Source organism: Alosa sapidissima, chromosome 5 (assembly GCF_018492685.1).
Source record: "Alosa sapidissima isolate fAloSap1 chromosome 5, fAloSap1.pri, whole genome shotgun sequence".
NCBI lineage: Eukaryota > Metazoa > Chordata > Actinopteri > Clupeiformes > Clupeidae > Alosa > Alosa sapidissima.
The window spans coordinates 20,119,408-20,140,169 of record NC_055961.1 but is presented as its reverse complement, the minus strand read 5'-3'; the positions used below and the strand labels follow the sequence as shown (position 1 = coordinate 20,140,169).

General features: G+C 42.2%; 1 protein-coding gene and 2 long non-coding RNA genes across 3 annotated transcripts; 2 read left to right on the top strand and 1 right to left on the bottom strand.

The window, feature by feature from the left end:
* The first annotated feature begins 2,433 nt into the window (after window positions 1–2,433).
* LOC121708811 lies at window positions 2,434–7,106 on the top strand. Its single transcript, XR_006031763.1, has 2 exons — window positions 2,434–2,537; window positions 7,034–7,106. It is a non-coding gene; the product is annotated as an uncharacterized LOC121708811 (long non-coding RNA).
* Window positions 2,872–6,939, top strand: LOC121708818. The gene is made up of 3 exons (XR_006031770.1): window positions 2,872–2,925; window positions 6,069–6,168; window positions 6,370–6,939. It is a non-coding gene; the product is annotated as an uncharacterized LOC121708818 (long non-coding RNA).
* Window positions 7,107–14,664: 7,558 nt separating the features above from the next.
* On the bottom strand, window positions 14,665–16,788 carry LOC121708805 (claudin-3-like). Its single transcript, XM_042091718.1, has one exon. It carries the CDS (start codon window positions 16,587–16,589, stop codon window positions 15,942–15,944), a length of 648 nt encoding a protein of 215 aa, XP_041947652.1. The 5' UTR covers window positions 16,590–16,788; the 3' UTR covers window positions 14,665–15,941.
* Window positions 16,789–20,762: the final 3,974 nt, after the last annotated feature.

Sequence of the window (20,762 nt, the reverse complement as noted above, 5' to 3'; positions counted from 1 at the left end):
AAATTACGAAGGCTAATTATTCAAGAGGAGACTTACAATGAAAACAATCCTGGGAGTGTCTAATGTAGCTGTCTGGGCAGTTTATGCAAGTCAGCCCAAGAGGAAATACATGAAGATAGTCGGGAATAATCTATATGCCAATAGGAACATTTCTCTTGAAGAATTCAATGACACATTTTAAAACCTGATATACAATTTATAGTTGTAGAATTTTCATATTTTCATATTAATATGGTCATTCACATTGATCATATTCCTTTGCATTCCAATGAATAATTTTGCTGTCTTATAAAACTTACAAATAAAATGAGTATTCTAAATGAGTATTCGTTCAATGAGTTCATAATCAGTGAAATTCTACAATTTCTAACATGTTTTTTTTTTTTTTTTAACTACATGTTGGCCACATCTCAACAGTATTCTAAATGTCATGCCTGCTACAACTCCCATAGGCACTTAATTTCCCTGCTTCACCGGAGTGTTGAAGATAAGGCATAATGTGTAGAACACCGGTCATTATTGGGAAAATAAGTCCCGACATGGACCCCGACGCGCAGCGCACAGGTAATTTCCTAATAATGGCCGGCGTTCTATACATTATCCCGCTTATTACACGGCTACTTGCCAAAACAAAACAATAAACTCCCACGATATGACTATTTAGCCTACATAGCCTTGGCTATAGCATATTTGTTACCGTTCATCGTGGCTTTTGCTGAGAAACAAATAGTTCGCAACAACACACGCTGAACTTGAATCAAACATTCTTTAGAACACAGCTGATCAACCGTCTGCTTTCACGTTTGAATGAAGTTCCAATCCTTGCGTAGTGATAGGCTATGAAAGACGTGAATAAGAAGCACAAAACCCATTTTCCTTGACAGTATTATGAAGAGCCGTGTAATAAACACACATAAGCATTTGTTCCCAATTCAAGGGCACACACCCACCTTCGGGAGGCTAAATGGACTTACACTTGAGCCAAAGTGCTTTTAGGCAAGTTCCCCCACTCAGCAGCCATCTCGGTAACGCACTTTGAGCAGTTACCGGGCAGCTATTTTCCTATTTAACTGAATGGGGAACATAGGTAAGGGTTACTTGTGGAACTGCCTTACTGGCCTTCAGAACCGCACTTCATGGGCACACTCAGTCAGTCACTACAGCCACTTTGGAAGAAATATGCACTGACACCCACTGAACAGCTGCAGTTGTTGGACTTGTGCTAGACCCCAGACCAGGGGTCGGCAACCCGCGGCTCCGGAACCGCATGCGGCTCTTTGATCCCTCTAATGCGGCTCAGCTTTTGAAATGAATTAATGAGTATTTAATTAAAATGTATTTTATTTTAGTTCGTTCATTTTCAAAAGTAATATTGTTAAGTCTATCTGAGTAATTTAGCCTATATAACTTTTCACCAACTTTCCCCCAAACGTGAGCGCAGGTTTGTCTTTATATTTTTCATATGTGAGAAAAATATAAAGACAAACCTGCGCTCACGTTTGGGGGCCATTCCGCGCAAGGCTGTCACATCCATAACGCCAACACAATGCCATGGTAGGCTATTTAGTTGGCGTTATGGATGTGACAGTTTTGCGTGGAGTTGCCCTTAAATGGTGACAGCCTCAATTCTTGCATGACACTTCCCCTCACTGAATATGAGCCAGCCAGACTCCAAGGCCATCACCAAATCTAATCTCTGGTAGGCCTAATGTTCAATTTCGCCAATGACATGTCAACAAAAATTGAGTGTTGTGTTGTTAACTATGATGTTACTTTACATACCAAAGGACACTGGAAAAATAGGGGGTGGTGTTTAGCCTACATGGAAAGCCTAAGGCCTATACTTGTGTCATTCCACTTTACATTTCAAGTTGCTTACACATTAAAACTAGTAGAGAATGTAGGTTATTTAAAAATCCTCTGTTGAATGAAAGTAACTGTACGTTAAATATCCAAACTTTTTCTTGTAACCGTCTTTATGTGGCTCTTCTGAGATTAAAAAAATAATACATTTGGTAAAAGTGGCTCTCCAGGCAAAAAAGGTTGTCAAGCTCTCGACCGAGAGACAGGTCCCTTTGTCACAGAGGATGTACAGTTAACGTACGCAGATGCCTGAGACAGCGGGGTCCTGTCACCGCAGCATCGGTAGTGGTTGGCCTGCATCCCATGCAAGAGTTTTCAAGCTTGGTGGAGCTATGTGTTCCCCAAACTCATTATGCACATGTGTGCCCATGGGAAGGCCGAGCTACTGACGCATCTTGTCCACAGATGTCTCTCTCTATGGCTGGGAAGCCGTGTACAAGATGGCAGATAGCCTGTGGTGTGTGGATGACCACACAGAAATGCCTTCACATCAGGGTGCTGGAACTACACACTTGGGGCATATTGGCAAGCATTTGACCAGTTGTTATGTTCTATACAAGACCGACTGCCATGGTGGCCTTAGCACACAGCAGCTGGGCCACCTACTGTATGTGAGGGACATTACGTTGTGGTCACACTAACAGGTACGGTCACAACATTTGTCTGATGTTCATGTAGTGGGTAGGGTGGTTGAGACAGGAAGCGCAGCTTGAAGGCCGCCCCACTGATGCTGATTATTTGGATCAGGTGGCACCAGTAGCGCTTCCTTTTAAATGTGGAGTGAGATGCGGAAAGGAGAACAATAGTGCGGTGTGCGTTGAAGAGTGAGCTTTGTGGAATAAGCTGTGCAAACAGGAGAACGTGAGTCTTTTCAGAAGGTTACGTCTATTGGTCTCTAACACTAAACTTGTTTCCATCGAGTAGCACTTAACACGGTTCATTGTTTGTTTGTAGCTCGGCCTGGTGTCTGTGCGTATGGTGACCAGTAAATGGTACACGCAGATTTAGGTCTACTTTGCTCGCATAATAGCGAGTAGTGAATCCACACTGGTTTGCAGCAACGTAAGTTTACTTGCTCCCCTTTTCCTTCAGACGTAACACGTAGTATTTATAGCTCTAACCGTTTCCTGTCTTGATATTGTCTATGGCAGTGTTTCCCAACCTGGGGGGCGTGACCCCCTTGGGGGGGCGCTAGAGAGTCCGGGGGGTGCGCGATGCTTTATCGTGAAACAGGTGCATTGTAAGATGCAAAACTTTACAACAGTAATAACACAGTAATACACCTTAGCAAAGCTCCAATCAGACTTCCATCTGCCATCTGTTCGTGCGGACAGTCTGAACTACCTTTGATGGACTAAACGAGGGGAAGCAGTGCACTTAATCAATTTGCAAACATATCTCAGTTATGGTGTTCATTACTATGAGCCATCACCCACCCATTTAACATAATTTAACAATAATTACATTTATTAAATAAAGGCACACAAAATAAAAACGTATGATTTTCCTTTTTTTTTTTGGGGGGGGGGCACGAATTCCACCAGAAGTGAATTAGGGGGGCCCTGGAGAAAAAAGGTTGGGAACCACTGGTCTATGGCAGTGGTTCCCAACATTTTTTGTCTTGTGTACCGCCTGAGCCTTTTTGTCATACCATGAGTACCCCCTCACTCATACGTGCTAATGATTATTCAAAAGTATAACATAATTGATTATTGAATGAAAATAACTTTATTTCATCTTCTTTAATTCTCAGGCATTTTCTTAATTTTAACTCAAATTAAGCATAAAAATGAATAATATGTTGCCTTGAAAATAAATAATATTAACGATAATAAGTAATATTAACAAATAAATAAATATGAAATCAAAATAATCAACTTGTCTTTGCTATATATATATATATATATATATATATATATATATATATATATATATATATATATATATATATATATATATATATCTTGTAACATTTAGGCCTACCACAAAAAAACCTGGAGCCCCTTTGAATAAGTCCCCTTTAAACAGGCATTTAAACTTTAAACCAGGAACAAAACACTTACCAAAATAATATTCAGACTCACTAATAGGCCTAGCAGTTTCTTTTCATCAGTCATGTGAGCTTTAATGAGACACTTGAGCTTGCTTGTCTTTCATAAGCTTTGATAGTTCTGGGGGCAGTGTGGAAACAGCTGTTACCAGGCTGGTCTCCACATCCAGTCTGTTCCTCTGCTTGGTTTTGATGTGTGTCAAAGCTGAGAAGGTCACCTCACGCATATAAGTAGAACCAAAAGGCAAAAGTTCAATCAGTGCATGTTTTCCCAGTTCAGGATATTCCTTCTCCACATCACACCAAAACTCAGTCAATGTCTTCTCAGCATATGCCATCTTCAGCCCACGGTCAGATGATAATTCCATCAGAGGCTCCTGCAGCCTTGCAGGAAGGCTGTTGCTGCTCTCACTCACAATGAATGGGTTCCTCACCCAATCCAGTCTTTCTGACTTTTTTTCAATGTCCTGATAATGACTGAAATCAGTGCAGAGTTTGGACAGATGTGCTTGCACCAGTTTGACCACTGGACCCCTGGCAACATCAGTGGTGGCAAGATGGGCATTGAGTTGTGGGAAACAGCTCACATCTCCCCCATCACATTTCCTCTCCCATAGTTTGAGCTTTTTTGTGAATCCTTGAACTTTGTCATACAATTTCAGGATATATCCTTCCCCTGAAGTGATAGGTTGAGCTCGTTAAGTTTGGTAAACACATCAGCAAGATATGCCAGGCGTGCCACCCACTTGGCATCCTCAAACTCCACAGCAAGAGGATGCAGATGCTCCGTCAAGAACACAAAAACTTCATTGCGAAGTTCATAAAGTCTCAGTAGCGTTTTCCCACGCAACAGCCAGCGGACGTCTGTGTGAAGCAATAGTTGATCGTACTCTGTGCCGTTCTCATGACAAAGAGTTTCAAACAGTCTGTGATTCAATGGCCGAGATTGGATGAAATTTATTATCTTCACAGCATCATCCATAACAGCACTTAAATCAGGGCTCATTCTCTTGCTAGCCAGTGCTTCACGGTGAATAATACAATGCATCCATTTAATGTCGGGATTTACCTTTTTTACGTGTCCAAACAGTCCCTTTACGCGCCCCGTCATCGCAGCTGCTCCATCTGTACAGATGTGGCTGCAGGTTTTCCACTGCAGATCATGTTCTTTGAAGAAGCTGTCTATAACTTGGAACAATTCTTCCCCAGTTGTCTTTCCTGGCAGCGTTTTGCAAAATAAAATGTGCTCGTTTATGTCCGACACATCTTTGTAACGCACGAAGGACAGGAGCTGCGCTACTCCACTCACATCGGTCATTTCATCCAGCTGCAAAGCGAACTGACCGGCTAGTTTGATTTTGTTCACCACTTGTCCAATAATATTAACAGATATGTCATTGATCCGACGGGATACGGTGTTATTCGACAGGGGAACTTTCTTGAGTGCGTCGGCTGCTTTCTTGTCTATCATAATTTCAGCCAAAGCAGTCGCTGCAGAGAGAACGAGTTCTTCAACAATTGAGTGAGGCTTTTTTGATTTAGCCACAAGCAGGGACACTGCGTAAGATGCCTCGAGTGCTTTGACTGACACACTCGTGGCTTTCATCATTACAGTCTGACCCGACTTAAATTCTGACAGCTTTCGTCGGTAAAATTCTTCACTTTTATCGACACTTCCCGAGTGTTTGGTGCTCTGGTGTCGCTGTAAATGGGCTGGCTTCATCGCACTATTAGCCAGGACTTCACCGCAAAAGAAACACTGAGGCTGCGGTGGGTCCGCAGAAGTAGAAATGAATCCATATAATATATATTTTTCACTGTACTGCCTTGGTTTCAGTTTGGCCTCTTTCTTGCGTTTCTCGGTGGGCTCCTCTGAACTCTGACCTGAATCAAGAATAAGCGGACGTTTCAGCCATTTATCCATAGCTTACCAGTATTTTTCTGTCTGCAGGTAAGCAGCTGTTTTGATTGTGAGATTTTGGCGCGGTTGTGCCACAGACTAATTGTCTCCCTGGGGAAACTGATGCACTATCATTTTTGACGGGGTTATTAGGCCTACTTATCACCTTAGAATTTCCACGTACCCCCTGCAGTGTGCTCGCGTACCACTAGGGGTACGCGTACCCCCGGTTGGGAATCACTGGTCTATGGGCAGAAGCAACGCTGATGCTGGCGAGAGTGTGCACAGCTATTAGTCATCCACACTGGTATAACTTCATTGGTTCGTCTAATTCATCTTGGCTGGTCTTAAAAACGTAAGTTCATTCAACTCCTTTTACGTAGCTAGTCTTTCAATCGGAGATTTAGTCCTGATTTAATTGCTACTACATTTAGTAATAGGAAGTAGTGCCGCAGCCATTTGAGTAAGATATTGGCCTTCGTACAATTGACTTTGGCGTTTATGCTACGATGCTACCAAACGTAGCATTACAAACCATTTATGCTTTTTATTACAGGAGGATTGCCTTCGTCTGTCGAACAAGCCACTGTTTTTCCTGGATTTAACTATTTCGTTTTATTTCAATTCATGTATGTATGTGCCTCGGAAATCTACCACATTTGTTGAATGTTTACTGGGAACTTAGGTGGGCCTAGGGGGAAGCCTGCTGGTGGTAACCTGTTAGTTTTGTTTGTTTCTTTGTCTGTTTGTGTGCCAGTCATTGTAATACGTGTTCGGCCTGGGAATTGTGCAATATTGCAGTGCTCACTAGTGTGAAGTGTGAAGTGTGAAACGCCGTGTCTGTGTGTACGGCCCATTTGGTGTGAAGTGCCTCTTGCAGATTGGAGTGTTTTAGATTGTGTATGTGAAAAGTATTTATTAATGTATTTGACTTTATACACTGTAACTCATCTGGAAGACCTATTCATTCGTTGTAATTTATTGTAGAATTTCATCCACTGTTGCCTATGTGGAACATTTGCTTGTCCTGATTGCCGATCAGTGTATTTATGGTGTCTGTCTAGTGTCTAATAAATGTATATTTTTTGATTACATCAGTTCCATTCCTCTTCCTTCATTGGACATAACCTGCCTAGATAGTTTGAGGAAGAGCTCTGTTTGGTGGCCTAGCTTAGCTATACAAATTGTGAGCTTGAGCACCCCCTGGGGGTCACATTCAGAACAGCTCTGTTCTCCGTAAGCTGTTTGCTGCCGTCGTAGTAGCACCTACACTCCACAGTCGTGGCAGGCATATAGAAAACACTTAGGGCCAGATGTACGTACATTTGCGAATGTAGCGTTATCAGCGTCATAGACAAACCGCAAATTGCGAACGCTATCAGACCCAAGTTTCCGTCGTATTTATCAGTCGTTCAATCCTTAGTGTAAACTGCGCTTTTATCTGTCTTTCTCCGCCCATAAACGCAATTTACGAACGTCCACAACTGAATGGCAGCTAGCGCCTACAAGCGCAGTAGAAGGAAGTTAACTGATGACCACATTAAAAGAATCAAACGTTTAGCGATCATGAAATAATACCATACATGATAAGATGTCAACAAGCAAGGAGATAATGAAGATCAGTAGTTCTACTCTAAATGCTTGTGCACGTAGGCTATGGAAGATTGGTCAAATCTAGCAAGTAGGAAAGTTTAAGTGAATGACGTGAAAGTAAGACATTCGAAAGGCCAACGAAAGTTAATGTTGCTTTTGATAGTACAAAGACTTACAAAACTGGTGCTCTAAATAGCGATTCTGTTGTCTTTGAAAGGTTCTCTTATTAACGCATTGAACTGCCATTTGGATTAACACCTGCTTTTACAAGGCGGAAGTATTTAGGCGCAGAATAGACGTGCGCTTTCAGGAGCAGTCTGTACATACCGCATAATACATAATTAGGCGCTCTTTACTCTTCCCCTCCCATCTTTTTACGCTAAACTCCCACTTTCCCATGGATCCTCCCATGAATGCATATGCATGACATTAAAAACGCAATCTGCCACTTTCAGCTCCCGCGACAGGCAGTTTGCGCTTTTACATCATTGCGGCCTGTTTGTACCTCGCAATGATTTTACACGCACGTTGCGAAACAAATACGCCTGAAGTGGGCGCAAAAACGTTAGTACATCTGGCCCTCAGTGTTGCCGAGGTTGGCCTGTTTGCATCTCAAGACAGCCCACTGCTAGCTGTGGTTCTCGATTCACGACAACAACCCACCGCTGGGAATAGATGTGTCAGTATGCATATCTGTATGCATTACTCCCGCCAGTGCTCATCTCAGATTTCCTGTGAGGAGCGCGAACGGGCAAGCACTCGATCATTCTGGTAAGCCCCCCTGAGCAAACTAGACCTCAGATTGATCGTGCATGTGCAACTGGTGCAGCAACCTGCTGTCTCAAGCGCAGGGCAATATGGTGCCCGAACCTAGAGAGTTCGCGACTGACCATCTGGCTCAATTTCAATTCCACTTACTTGTAAGGTGTGGTTTGCAATTCAAACATAAATGTAACCATTTGATGCTAACCATATTGAGTTAGCCTTAGGCTAATATACATCTGCAGTCCCAATTTACATCTGGAGTTCCATCTGCAGCCCCTGAGTGGACAAGACCCCTGAGTATGGGACTGCCCCCTAAAATCATACAAAGTGCTAGAGCATCGGCGACACGAGCACTCTACACACTTAAGCGGAGGTGTTGCAGAATGGTGTGCTGGTAATGTAACCCACTGTTGTGGCCCATTGACTCAGTGCTTGAGTTCCTACAGTACTTATTGGAACTGGGTTGCGTTACATTTACACTTGTCTACCAAGTCTACCAAGCTTGCCTGCCACTTAGGTTGGAGTGGCATGGCGTCAGAATCTCTTCCCCTAGCGTCTCTAAGTGGTGCTTGCTGCCTATGGCCTCTAAGCACCACAACAGTATTTCCGTGGGACCTCTCGGTAGTGCTGAAGGCTCTCTCCAGTATGCTCTTCGAGCCTCTGGGAGTAGGGTGACTACCCGTCCCGCGTAACGCGTACGCGCACAGCGTTTGAAGCCCAATTCATGCGTCCCGCAAATTGAGACTGTGTCACGCATAATCAATGCTTGCTCAAAAAAAAATTGGTCGCTCTATATCCTGCAGCCGGTTGCACCAGTTGAACGTAAGTTCCATCTTAGCTTAGTTCTAACGTAAACTACGTTGACGTTTACGAGCTACTAAAATGTACCGGGTTGCACCAAACTGAATAGTTTCAATGTAACACCAGAGATCGGTAGACAGGCTCTGGTAACACAAGAAGTTATGACTTAAAGGAGAAAGTGTGATATTGACCTAAAGTGTATTGAAACATGATACCGAGTGTGAACATATGTCTCATAGCCCATCTCGGCTTGTCCCCTGCACTCCAAAATCTGGCGCTAGTTAGCCGATGCTACCAACAGCTTTTTCAATAGTGGTGCTTCGGCATCGGGCTAGCCATGCAAATAAATCACTGTTTTACACCCATTTACGAGGCTCAATGTATCTCCACACTTCATTGGTAGACTTCCGAGGGCCCTGACATTTAAAACGAGACATTGAGAACTTTGAAAAAGCACTGGTAGTTTACTTACAAGGCGTTTGCAGCCATCTTGAATTTAGTCACGATAAGTCAAGCGACGAGTAAGAATGAACAGGTATGATAAGGGATCAGATTCCAAAAATAATTCAGTGGAAATGCATGGATTCCAGGAGGAAGTCAAACCTAGATGTGGCTTTAACATACAACATTAGTGAACGTTAGGCTACCCAGAACACTGAACAGTTTTTTTCCCCCTGCGCCTGCCTTTACTAACATGCAAGTCCACCATCCTTTCTCCCCCTTCTCGTTCCGTGAACCTCTGGCGTTGTGAGTTAAGAATTTCCTGTTAATCCTACAAATTTACATTATAATCTATTTAAAGTGAATAAATAATGAAAAATAAATCAAATTAAATAGCTAAATCGGAAGTGGAAGTGGAAGTGCATCTGTCAATTCATTGAATGTTCAAAGTATTATGAATCTTTATTTAGAAAAAAAAAATACACATTGGTTGGCCTATTCATGATACATCAGCAATTACACATGTTTAGGGGAAGGGCATTATTAATATACCATGTAAGGTGGTATGTGCTAGAAATGGGTAAACCACTATCAGTGAGTCTGCCCGTGAGGTGGGGGCACCGCCGCGCCAGGCAGTGTCCCACATTGTCCCTCAGAAACATACCCCTTGTCCCCCCTTGGGCTTATTAGCAGGTGGTCACCCTATCTGGGAGATATTGAGCTGAAATTGCTGTCGCTGCGGTCAAGCAGGTGAGGGATTTAATATAGCTCTCTCCGTGAACTTCAGACTTCAAATCAGGTGTTACCTGGCTGTGAATCCATTTTGCCAGCCTAAGGCACTGACCTCAGCACTCAGGAGCAGGGCAATTGAACTACCCCAACATTCAACAGAAAGAGTAATGGCTACTTGATCGCTTCCCAATAAGAGCGCTTCGGCATACACCGATCTTCTACAGAACTGACCGACTGTCTATCTGCTACAGGGCTCAAGCAATTGGCTGGACATTATCAAAGCAAAGGCTTCCCCACTGGTCAAGCCCATCACTCTGGCATAGAAAGCTTTGGGTGTAGCCCTTCCTGAACGATCGAGAGCCCGCACCACTGAGTGTGGCTTCCTCTGGGGTAATATGGGAAGGAGTTCAATGGCACAGACCTTTTTGCCTGCTTTTACAATCTGGCCGTCAACAGTTCTTCCATTGCCTGCTCTGCACCTCAACTTCGCGGCATGTGAGAATTGTCCTGAGCCAGCAATCTGCTGCTCTTCACTGAGGTTACAGTCGGCCGATGGGTGTTGTCTAGCCAACGTTGTTGTTAGCTATACACATTGAAGGAAACCATGCATTGTGCTGAAGATGTGTGCTCATCAGTGTGCTTTTGCAACTGTCAGACACATGCCAAACCAGCCAGTCGCTGTAGAACACCCAGTGGTTTCTCTTGTCACTACACACTCACCAGAGCTTGTGTAGTACTGTACATTTTGCCTTCTTCACTGCTAAAGTGAGCAGCTGCTGAACCCACTATCGGCTCTAGTGTCATGCAGATGTGGGAGCCTTATCCTGTTGATGGTGTCACTGTGTAACCATCAAACTCATCTTGTGCTGTACTGTTGACTCCCTGCTTAAGCAGTGGTCATTGGAACCCCACCATTTGGCAGTGTAAAAGGTGGATGTGAAGACTCACTGATAATTCTTTTTGTGTCACAATGCGTGCATGCACCAGCTCTGTTTGGGCTGCATTGGTGACCTCTTACCTGCCAATGCGAAAATGTACGAAAACACTGCCATTGCTGGTAATGTCAGAATGTATATGTACTCCGCTGATGACTTATTATACTGGAGGCGAAGGTCTATGCTACGCTTCATTATCAGTTCCTGGTGAACTATTTTGCCACAGCTGTGATGAGGGCTATGGGCTACTGTACGTGTCCCATTGGTTGACGTTGAGTAAGCTTGGCTGAAAGAGGACGTATGGTTATGTAATCTCGGTTCTCCGATTCTGTGGGGAACACAGAGGCTGAACCTGTCAGGGTTGTGTACATTTAACAAGAGATATAGCACTGTGGTGGGGCACATCCTTACAGGATATCAGTGCAGCAGCCACATGGTCAACCCTGTTGACTTTGTGGAATACTACTCCCTGAACATGACTGCTGGTCCGTCCTGCATGTGGCTGGTGCTACGTGCAACTACTGTAGGCTGGGATTCCATGCCCTTTGTTGCTGTCCCTTCCTCCTGGAGGCCTGATGTGCTCTCGACCAGGAAGATCTGTACATTACAACTCAACCAGCCTTGCATCTGCTGGGCAAGTTTGAGTGACTTTCACCCCACCACTACACCTTTGCATCTTGCAGAGTTGGTAGGCCCAGGGTGGCGTCTGGCAACTGGGCTGAAGGCAATGGCTCTTGCATCTGGCAGAGCTGGAAAGCCTTGGGGTGTGTAAATTGACTATGTCTATCTGTGTGCTTGGTCTGCACTGTCTCCTCCCGGTGTGTCTTACAGAGGCTCCCCGTACATATGGAATATGTAACGGAGTGGAGAGATAGTCTCGATACGATAGAGAACGTTCGGTTATGTTGTAATCTTTGTTCTCTGAGTGAAGAGACTATCTCTCCACCGTCATGCTGCTCGGAGACTTGTGTCGATCAGCTTAAAGCACTAGTCCCACGCCAACACAGGTGCTTTATGCAGCACCTGTGTTCCCCGTACATATGGAATATGTAACAGAGTGGAGAGATAGTCTCTTCACTCAGAGAACAAAGGTTACAACGTAACCGAACGTTATCCATCCCACTTTCCAAAGCGTCCTTTTTAGTGACTGACCACTGTTTTCCATATTCTGGAACAACATTTGGGAAGGAAACTGTACACAAGAAGTGATTTCTTTAAATATACTTATTTTAGATTGAATAGACTCCATTACCTGCATCTGATTGATAAAACCTTTGACCTTTTAAACTTCCAACTCACCCCCTTGAGCCACTTTTGAGCCTCACATGGAGGCTAGGTTCCTGTGATTATAAATTATTAAGATTATTCATTTCCAATCTTAATCTTAATTTTTATATATTATATTGTAAAGGAGAAATATTTAAAAGTCTACATGGAATGTCAAATGTTTTATTTTTAATTATTTGTTTTTTTTCTTTGTTTGTTTATTTCGTTTCTTTGTTTGTTTGAGTCCTTTGCCCAGTGGACATCATGTTTCCTTTAACTTTTCAGGTGATTTGATGAACTGATGTCACCTGGTGGCAAGTCATAAGTACACACTTCCTGGTTACTGACTCAACCCACAGTACCATTACCTACTAAGTCTTTCAAAAACACTGAGGCAAAACAATAAGGCTCAGGTCAATAAGACCAGACCTAATTGTTTAGTTGCTATACCGTGCCCTTCTCAAATAGGTTTAAGGAAATTACAAACTTGGTTCCTCTGTGAATCTTTTTAGGGGGCATGGTAGATGAGAGAAAACCTACATTAAAGCCTGTCCTCAGATGAAGGGGAGGTTATCTCTATTCATTAGAGGGGGCAAAGGTGTCAAGGGACAAGGTTTCCATGAAGGCAGCAGAAGATACTTGGTATACAGTCTCCATGGTGACAAGGACAGCTGTAGCAGTTCAGTGTGGTCTCCTCTTTCACCTAATTCTATTTTCAGTCTCAATTTTTCTTGAGTGCATTTATTGTCTTACAAACAGCCTTTTTTAGACGTTTGTGTAGTTTTAGTATCTGAAAAAGCACACTTAACTGGGACAGATAATTACATATGGGACAAATGAAGACTTAGGTTCCAAAACACTATCTCCATTTTTAAATACATTAATAAGTCAGGTTATTTAATGTGTATTTCAGGTAATATCAATAAAATTGCAGTTTTGCTGTTTTGATTGAATAAAGATAAGTCAAATAACAATAACCCAATTACAGTTGCACTGAAACTACCTGGAAAACAAAATGTAAACAAAAAAAATGATTTATGAAAATTAATTGAAATTGAGGATATAGCGTTTTGGAACCAAACTCTTCAAATATTCATCATATTTTAATGATGATACGTACACTAATCCCAAATTTTCCAACATTTCACAACTACTTAGGTTCTTGGGCTGGATTCACAAACATTTTCTTAAGAACTTAAGTAGATTCCTAAGAAAAACAATAAGAAATTCTTAAGAATCTTCTTAAATGGTATTCACCAAAATGTTTTTAAGAACTGTCATATTTCTTACGAACTTCTTTGTTTTCTCACTTAAGAACTTCTTTGGTCGTTCTTTTGAAAATTTAAACAACTACTTGTTAGGTTCTGATCCCTAACTCTAACCTGACCTTAATACTTAGGCTATTTCTGTCAATTCTTGTGAAAAGAGTCATCAAAAAGTTTACTTTGTACTGTACTTGCCAAACCTGCTGTACAGATAAGGTGCTAGAGTAGTACATGTAAAACATCTCCATCTTGTCTATAAAGATTGTGTGAGCATAAACTACTTGACCCAACAGATTTGTTGAATATGTTTTTCATTTGTAAAACCCCATGGAGGCCTACTATACTGGTATGTTTCTGATACATAAATCGTGAAAATGTCACTAAATTGGATTATAGCTGCATGCAAGTAGGCTATCTGATTCAGCTTTCCACTCTTCCCCAAAGCACGAATATACATTGATCATTATTTTCATCTGGTCAGCTGTAATCTGAGTTTTAAAAGACCATTTCCCCCGTGGAAATAACAACAAAGAAAGGCTAGAAAGGAGGAACTTTGTGGCCTGTGGTGAAGTTAAACCACTTCTCATAAAAACAATGTATTATTATCTACAGGCAGTAATAGCAAGCAAATACATAAACAACAACAACAAAACACAGGTGATTTATTCCTTTTCAGATGTACTGTTGATGAACAGATCCTGTACTGTCCTGAACAGATGTCACTGATCCTCATAATATGCATTATAAGCATGTGTGATATCTGTGATAAGCATATCTGACATTAATGCATAATCACAAGAGCTTATTAGAAGGAAAATAAATATATGATTTATTAGCTTATTATTTCTAAGCTGTTGGTCAGGGTCCATATTCCCAAAGAATCTTAAGGCTAAAAGTAGCTCCTACTGGCCGATTTAGGAGAAACTCCTAAAAACTAGACGTATGCATATGTGTTTTTGCTTCAGTGTGTATGTGCTTCTGGTCTGTAGACCATCAGTTTCTGTCCATTGCACATTAAGAGAGTCACAAAATTGACACACATTCAGAGAGTCACAAAATTGATCAATTGTCTTTATTCATTTAATTCATCAAGTAAAATATTTATCACACCCATATGTACAAGGTAAAGTCCTTTTTTAGTTTCAGTTCCAAAATAATAATAAAAACAAAACAGCCAGGCAATAAACACATATTGGTCGCTTTGGACAAACCATGATGAAATGTTGAAATGTGTTTTTCTGAAACACAAAAGGCTATTTATCAGAATCAATTAACATATGTTGTGTTAAAAAATACATTTGGTCTACACATTGACGTTGCATTTGGCCACTAAGACGATAAATATAATGAATGTTGAGTACTCTGTAATCTGACCCGGTGTTGGCCTGTGATGAGCACTGAGTTCTGTATTTTTGTTGTCTGTGCTTCCTTCTTGGCTTCCACAGTGACAATGCAAAGGCACTCTCTGTGATGGCCACCTCCTCTGGCAAACATTGGACAGTTTTGTGTGCTAAAGTGAGCAACACGTCAAGTCACAGGACTTAAACCATAATGGATAAATAAGAATATGTGCCCTCAGGAATAAAACTTATCTTAAATGTAGGCATTTATTTGCACATAAGTACAAATTTCTATAAAACAAAGTAACACACAGTAACAAATGAAAATAGTGAGTGACCAATGTATATACATTTCTAAAATTTGAATTTAGATGGGTCTCTTTGCCCTCTGTTTTAATCAGTTCATGAATGTATAAGGATCAATGCATTATCGTTATAGACATTTTAAATGGATATACTAGAACATTATATAAATAAAAGTAATAAGTTATAAAATGAATATTATGTGTGTCTATAATTTTAAGATGTAGCAGAGTTAAATGGTTTGATCTAATCTTGACATTTGTTGACATTAATTACTTATAAATAATCACCACGGCAACCTTGACATTTTTCAATTCCTAGTAAAAATGAATAGACCAAACAGTATCTGTGAGATGTTTGGGTTTTGTTTTGAGTCTTTTCCAGGTCAGGATTTTCCTAAACAAATATATGTAAAACACACCACTCCTATTTAACAGTATGTTTAAGACAAAGGACACGTTCACTTGAAAATACACATTAATTTCAACAGTTTTTCACAATTACTTGAATTACTTAATAGAAACATTAACATAAAGTATTGATTTATCAATGAATGGGTTACAAATACAAATTTTACAGACCTCAGAATTGTATGGTATTTGTCTTCCAAAAGCACAAAAGTAATGAAAACAGTGCAATAACAATTTCCACAGTGAAGTTAAACAGATGTGTGAGACGTTTGGTTTTTCAGACATAATCCTTCCTGTCGTACCCACCCACGCTTGCTGAGTTGGGGTTGGTGTAGGCCATTTTCGGGGCCTTGTACCTCCTCTCTCGCGGAGGGCAGGTGCAGCACAGCATTGCACCGCCAAAAATCAGAAGTGCCGCTGCTGCCCAGCCAATGTAGAGGGCAGCACCCAGCTCTCGGAGCGTGCTAGCAGGCACCAGAGGGTTGTAGAAGTCCTTGATGGTGCGGTCGGCCGACCACGACACGGGGATGAGCATCAGGATGCCAGCGATGATGAACAAGATGCCGGAGACGATCATGGTCTTGGCCTTGGAGGCCTCGTCCTCAATGCAGTTGGTGCACTTGGCGCCCATGATGGAGATGAGCAGTCCGAGGACGCCGAGGATAATGGAGATGATGGTCATGGCGCGCGCCGCCTGCAAGTCGGAGCCCAGCGCCAGCATGGAGTCGTAGACCTTGCACTGCATCTGGCCTGTGCTCTGCACCACGCAGTTCATCCACAGGCCCTCCCAGATGGTCTGCGCTGTCACGATGTTGGCCCCGACGAACGCAGAAACCCTCCACATAGGCAGGGCGCAGCACACGATGGCGATGATCCATCCGATGACACCCAGAGCAATGCCTCCGATCTCCAATCCCATCGACATGATGCCTCCTCAGCTGTGTCTTCCCCCAAGATGCTCCTAAAGCCCAGTAGATTTTAGACTATGTTCCAACAATAGGGATGTTACCAGTGTGAACCACAGAAGCCGCAAATAATGGCAGGCGTGCAGGCGTGCAGGTGAGTGTGCTCCGGTTGCAGAGGTACCTGTCGTCAGGGTGTGGCGATGCTTCAGGTGGAGAGAAAAACAAGCGGCTCTTATAGTCCCATGGGAGAGGAGGGCTGGAGACCTGTACGTGACGTCATCAGGAGGAGGAGAGAGGAAAAAAGCAAACTGATGTAATCTCTGTATGTAAACGACGCTGGCTAGAAGCCGGCAGCTCCACAAGAGGCACACACACACACACACACACACACACACACACAATGGGGGACTACTGATGGGTAGGGTTTCACCAGTAAAATGACCCACAACAAGTCGCAGTTTTGTAGTACAGGCAACGGGTCAGGCACCCAGGCTTTAATGTTGTTTGGATCTGGAATATTACAGCCAAGTGTGAAGCCACACTACCACTCACGATGCCAGTCCAGGCTAATACTGGCCTTGTGACGTGAAAACATTTGAAGTATACATGATCATGCATGCCAAATCCTAATCACTAACCAAATCAAGATTGATTAAACTGTTGTCAAATTGATTTTTAAAAGAACACGCCACCCAATGTCAGTAGTAATATATGTTCTTACCTTAAATTTCACGAGTTGAGTCTTACCTCTCCAGTGTCGGTACGTGCACTCAAACGCTCTGGTGTGCGGCGCGACTGTGTTAGCATGTTGCTATGCTAGAGGGCTCAGATGTAGCCAGACGTAGAAGTAATCAAAAACATCCAAGTTTTCCCGACTTAAATACAGTTGCACGAGTAGTTGATAAAAATGTCTACGGTCACACAACATGAAACATGGCGATTTTCCAAGCGAATAAACAGGAGAACTACAATGTGTGGCGCAATAGCACTGGGAGTACTTCGACCTAGTCTCTTGCATTTCCATTAACACCTTCACTAGTACACAACTGACAACCACAAATGTGCCCTGCATGCATTTCTTGCTTCTTTTCATGAATCTTGGGGGACTATTTGGGTACTGGCAAGGGTTCTGTGTTCCCGCAGCTGGTTGAGAAAATGCCAAGAGCGTGATAAGCAGTCACCACAGTAAAACAGCATAGTGGAGGAGCTGTAACGTCACCGCCTGGGATTGACTCCCAAATCTGCCATTGCGAGTCCCGAATCCGCATTGTGAATCTGTAATGCTTTTGATGCAAGCATCTGCTAAATACCAGTCAACTTTAAAGGTGCTTTAAGCGATGCCATGCGTTTTTTTAGGCTAAAACATTTTATGTCACTTACTGCAAACATCACCTAACCAACCGCTAGCTGCCTGTGTCCTGAATACACTGTAAAAAAATGTGATCTCTGTGGACAGCCCAGGCTCCAAAAACGGCAACAAAAACAACCTGGGCAAACCTAGCCCATAACAACATAACAAACTGTTCCAGCAAATCACAGACGAGATGCGCGTTTAGGAGAGTTTCAATTGCACGGTAGCAGCACGGGAGGGAGGGGGAGGAGGTAGCGAGCTATCTCTCTGTTTGAAAATCAACAGAAGTGACGTTACCCAGCATCACTTAGAGCACCTTTAACTTTAAAAGTTTGCTGCTTTGAAGAGCTTAAAATATAAAACATTTTGATTTGGCTTACTACACAATCCTGTGTTAGCCTGGAAATCCAGACCCAAATCTAAAGATTTAGGGTCTGGCTATGAGTAATGAAAATGGCCCAACTGGAGGGGCGGCACCAAGCATGCATTTGAAAATATCACCGCAGGCAATTGGATAACACTAAGACCAATGTTTACTGACTGATTCTGGACTTTGATGTTGCAGCGCTGTTGTCATCCGTTAAGCTCGCCTCTGGCCCGCCTATATCAGTTACACCGATGTGATTGGTGCAGCTCGGCTCCATGCATAGGTAATGAGCATCATTGCCAGAGTAAGTCGCTGAGCAAATTTAAATTGTGCTCTCGCGAGAACTCTGTATTTCCAGGGTAATACTGTGTGGTATTTCATAGTTTTTGTTCTTCAGTTTTGTTAAAAATAGTCAAAATAAGGGAAAAAAAACATAAATTAGTAAGTGTTCAAACATTTGATTGTTACTGTATAATACATGCATACATACTGCTACCATGTGTCCCTGGGGCAGATATGTAGGGTGGTCAATGTGCACCATTTAGTGTAGTTCATTTGCATTGGAGTCTGACTTTGCAACCATTCTTTCTCTGAGTTCTCAATGGGGCAAATCACTAGGACTGTCATTTCTGGCTGTATATGTATATATACAGTATATACACCGAAAAGTTTGGAGTCACTTTATGGCATCCATTATAGACAGAATACAAGCTGAGATCAGTTGCATTGTTTTTGTAATCATGGCAGCAGTTTTCAGATTCCATTATGTGCTTACATAATTGCAAAAAGGTTCTCGACTGTTAATCTTTAATGCAATATCTACATTGCCCATTATCCAATAAATCATTCATCCAATGTTCCAAAGGCACATTCTGTTTACTAATATAATATCATTTTAAAAGACTAACTGAGAAAACATTGGAGAACCCTTTTGCAATTATGTAAGCATAATGTAATCTGAAAACTGCTGATCTCAGCTGGTATTCTGTATAATGTGTGGAATGGACATTTCTAAGTAACCCCAAACTTTTGACCGGTAGTGTATATATATACCATATATATAATCATCTGTGAAAGGGGTAGTGAGCTGCATACAGCTTTTTACCTGCTCTTGTGTGACTATTTTTGTCATTCTTACTCCTGAAAGTGACAGTTTGAAGCATCTGCCAGATGTCCAACTGAGTAAATGGAGAAAAAGAAAAGGCTTATTTAAACTGTGAGGCTTTGTTATGTTAAATGTGTTATCATGAGACCATGATTATAAGTCACTGTTGCTGTTGTAGTGTGGGCATCTGTGTTGTTGAACTGTTCTTTGCAATTGTGGGTCTTTTTTGGTTCTTTAAGCTGGACTGGTTTGTGAATCCTTGGACATTAGATTAGAGCACACAACCTCACAAATATGACACAGAAAAGTCAACTGCAAAATCACAATACACCTGTTCCATAAAAAACACTCTGTACTTCCCTCCAGGTGAGAGTGTTAGATCAGGAGTTTCTGTCCTCTCAGATCAGACAATTAGTTTCAGTGGCATTTTGGCCTTCCTTATTTTTGTATCCGTTCTCAGCTAGAGTTTCTGGAACTCTAACACAACTTTGCGCCATATCTTAAACCCAATGCAAATAAAGCCAAACTGAATGGCAATGGTAGGTGAAGTAGTACTTGATATTATGCTTGCATGTGATACTTACACACTATATTGTACACAAAGTATGATATTGATGTGATGTATTGTATGATTTATATTTACATAAAAGAATGTATAAGATTTGTCAATGTAATACCTCAATGTCAATGTAAACCTTTCTTTTGTGCTGTTTGTGAAGGTATTGTGATCGTGTGGGCTGTGGGCAGAGTGTGCACTCAGATAGGTTGCATTGTTTTGTCAAGATGAGACTTGAGCCATGAACTTGGCATGATGAAAGTGTTGCAATTTCAGAAACAAGGATTTGATTCACAATAATTGACAGGGCATTTTGCTTCCTCAAAACAAAGCTTTTGGCTTCTATCCAGCAGCCATTATCAAACAAATTGCACACGCTATTTATTTTTAAATTATTATACATCGAAAAATGAAAACGTTAAGAATGTCTTGTATACTTTGACATTTTGTTACTCTGGCATGTCCGATACATTCCTCTGAGCACCGTAACATGCTGAGAATTCCCCAGCCTGACTCATGCTAGAGAATGTGCTCGTGCACCAATGAGTATAAGTATATATACTCCTTGATCCCGTGAGGGAAATTTGGTCTCTGCATTTATCCCAATCTGTGAATTAGTGAAACAGACACAGCACACAGTGAGGTGAAGCACAAACTAATCCCGGCGCAGTGAGCTGCCTGCACCAACAGCGGCGCTCGGGGAGCAGTGAGGGGTGAGGCCTTGCTCAAGGGCACTTCAGCCGTGCCTACTGGTCGGGGTTCGAACCGGCAACCCTCCGGTTACAGGTCCGAAGTGCTAACCAGTAGGCCACGG

Bases quoted from the DNA above. Each gene is read 5' to 3' on its own strand.
- LOC121708805 (XM_042091718.1), bottom strand. From the start codon at position 16,589: ATGTCGATGGGATTGGAGATCGGAGGCATTGCTCTGGGTGTCATCGGA.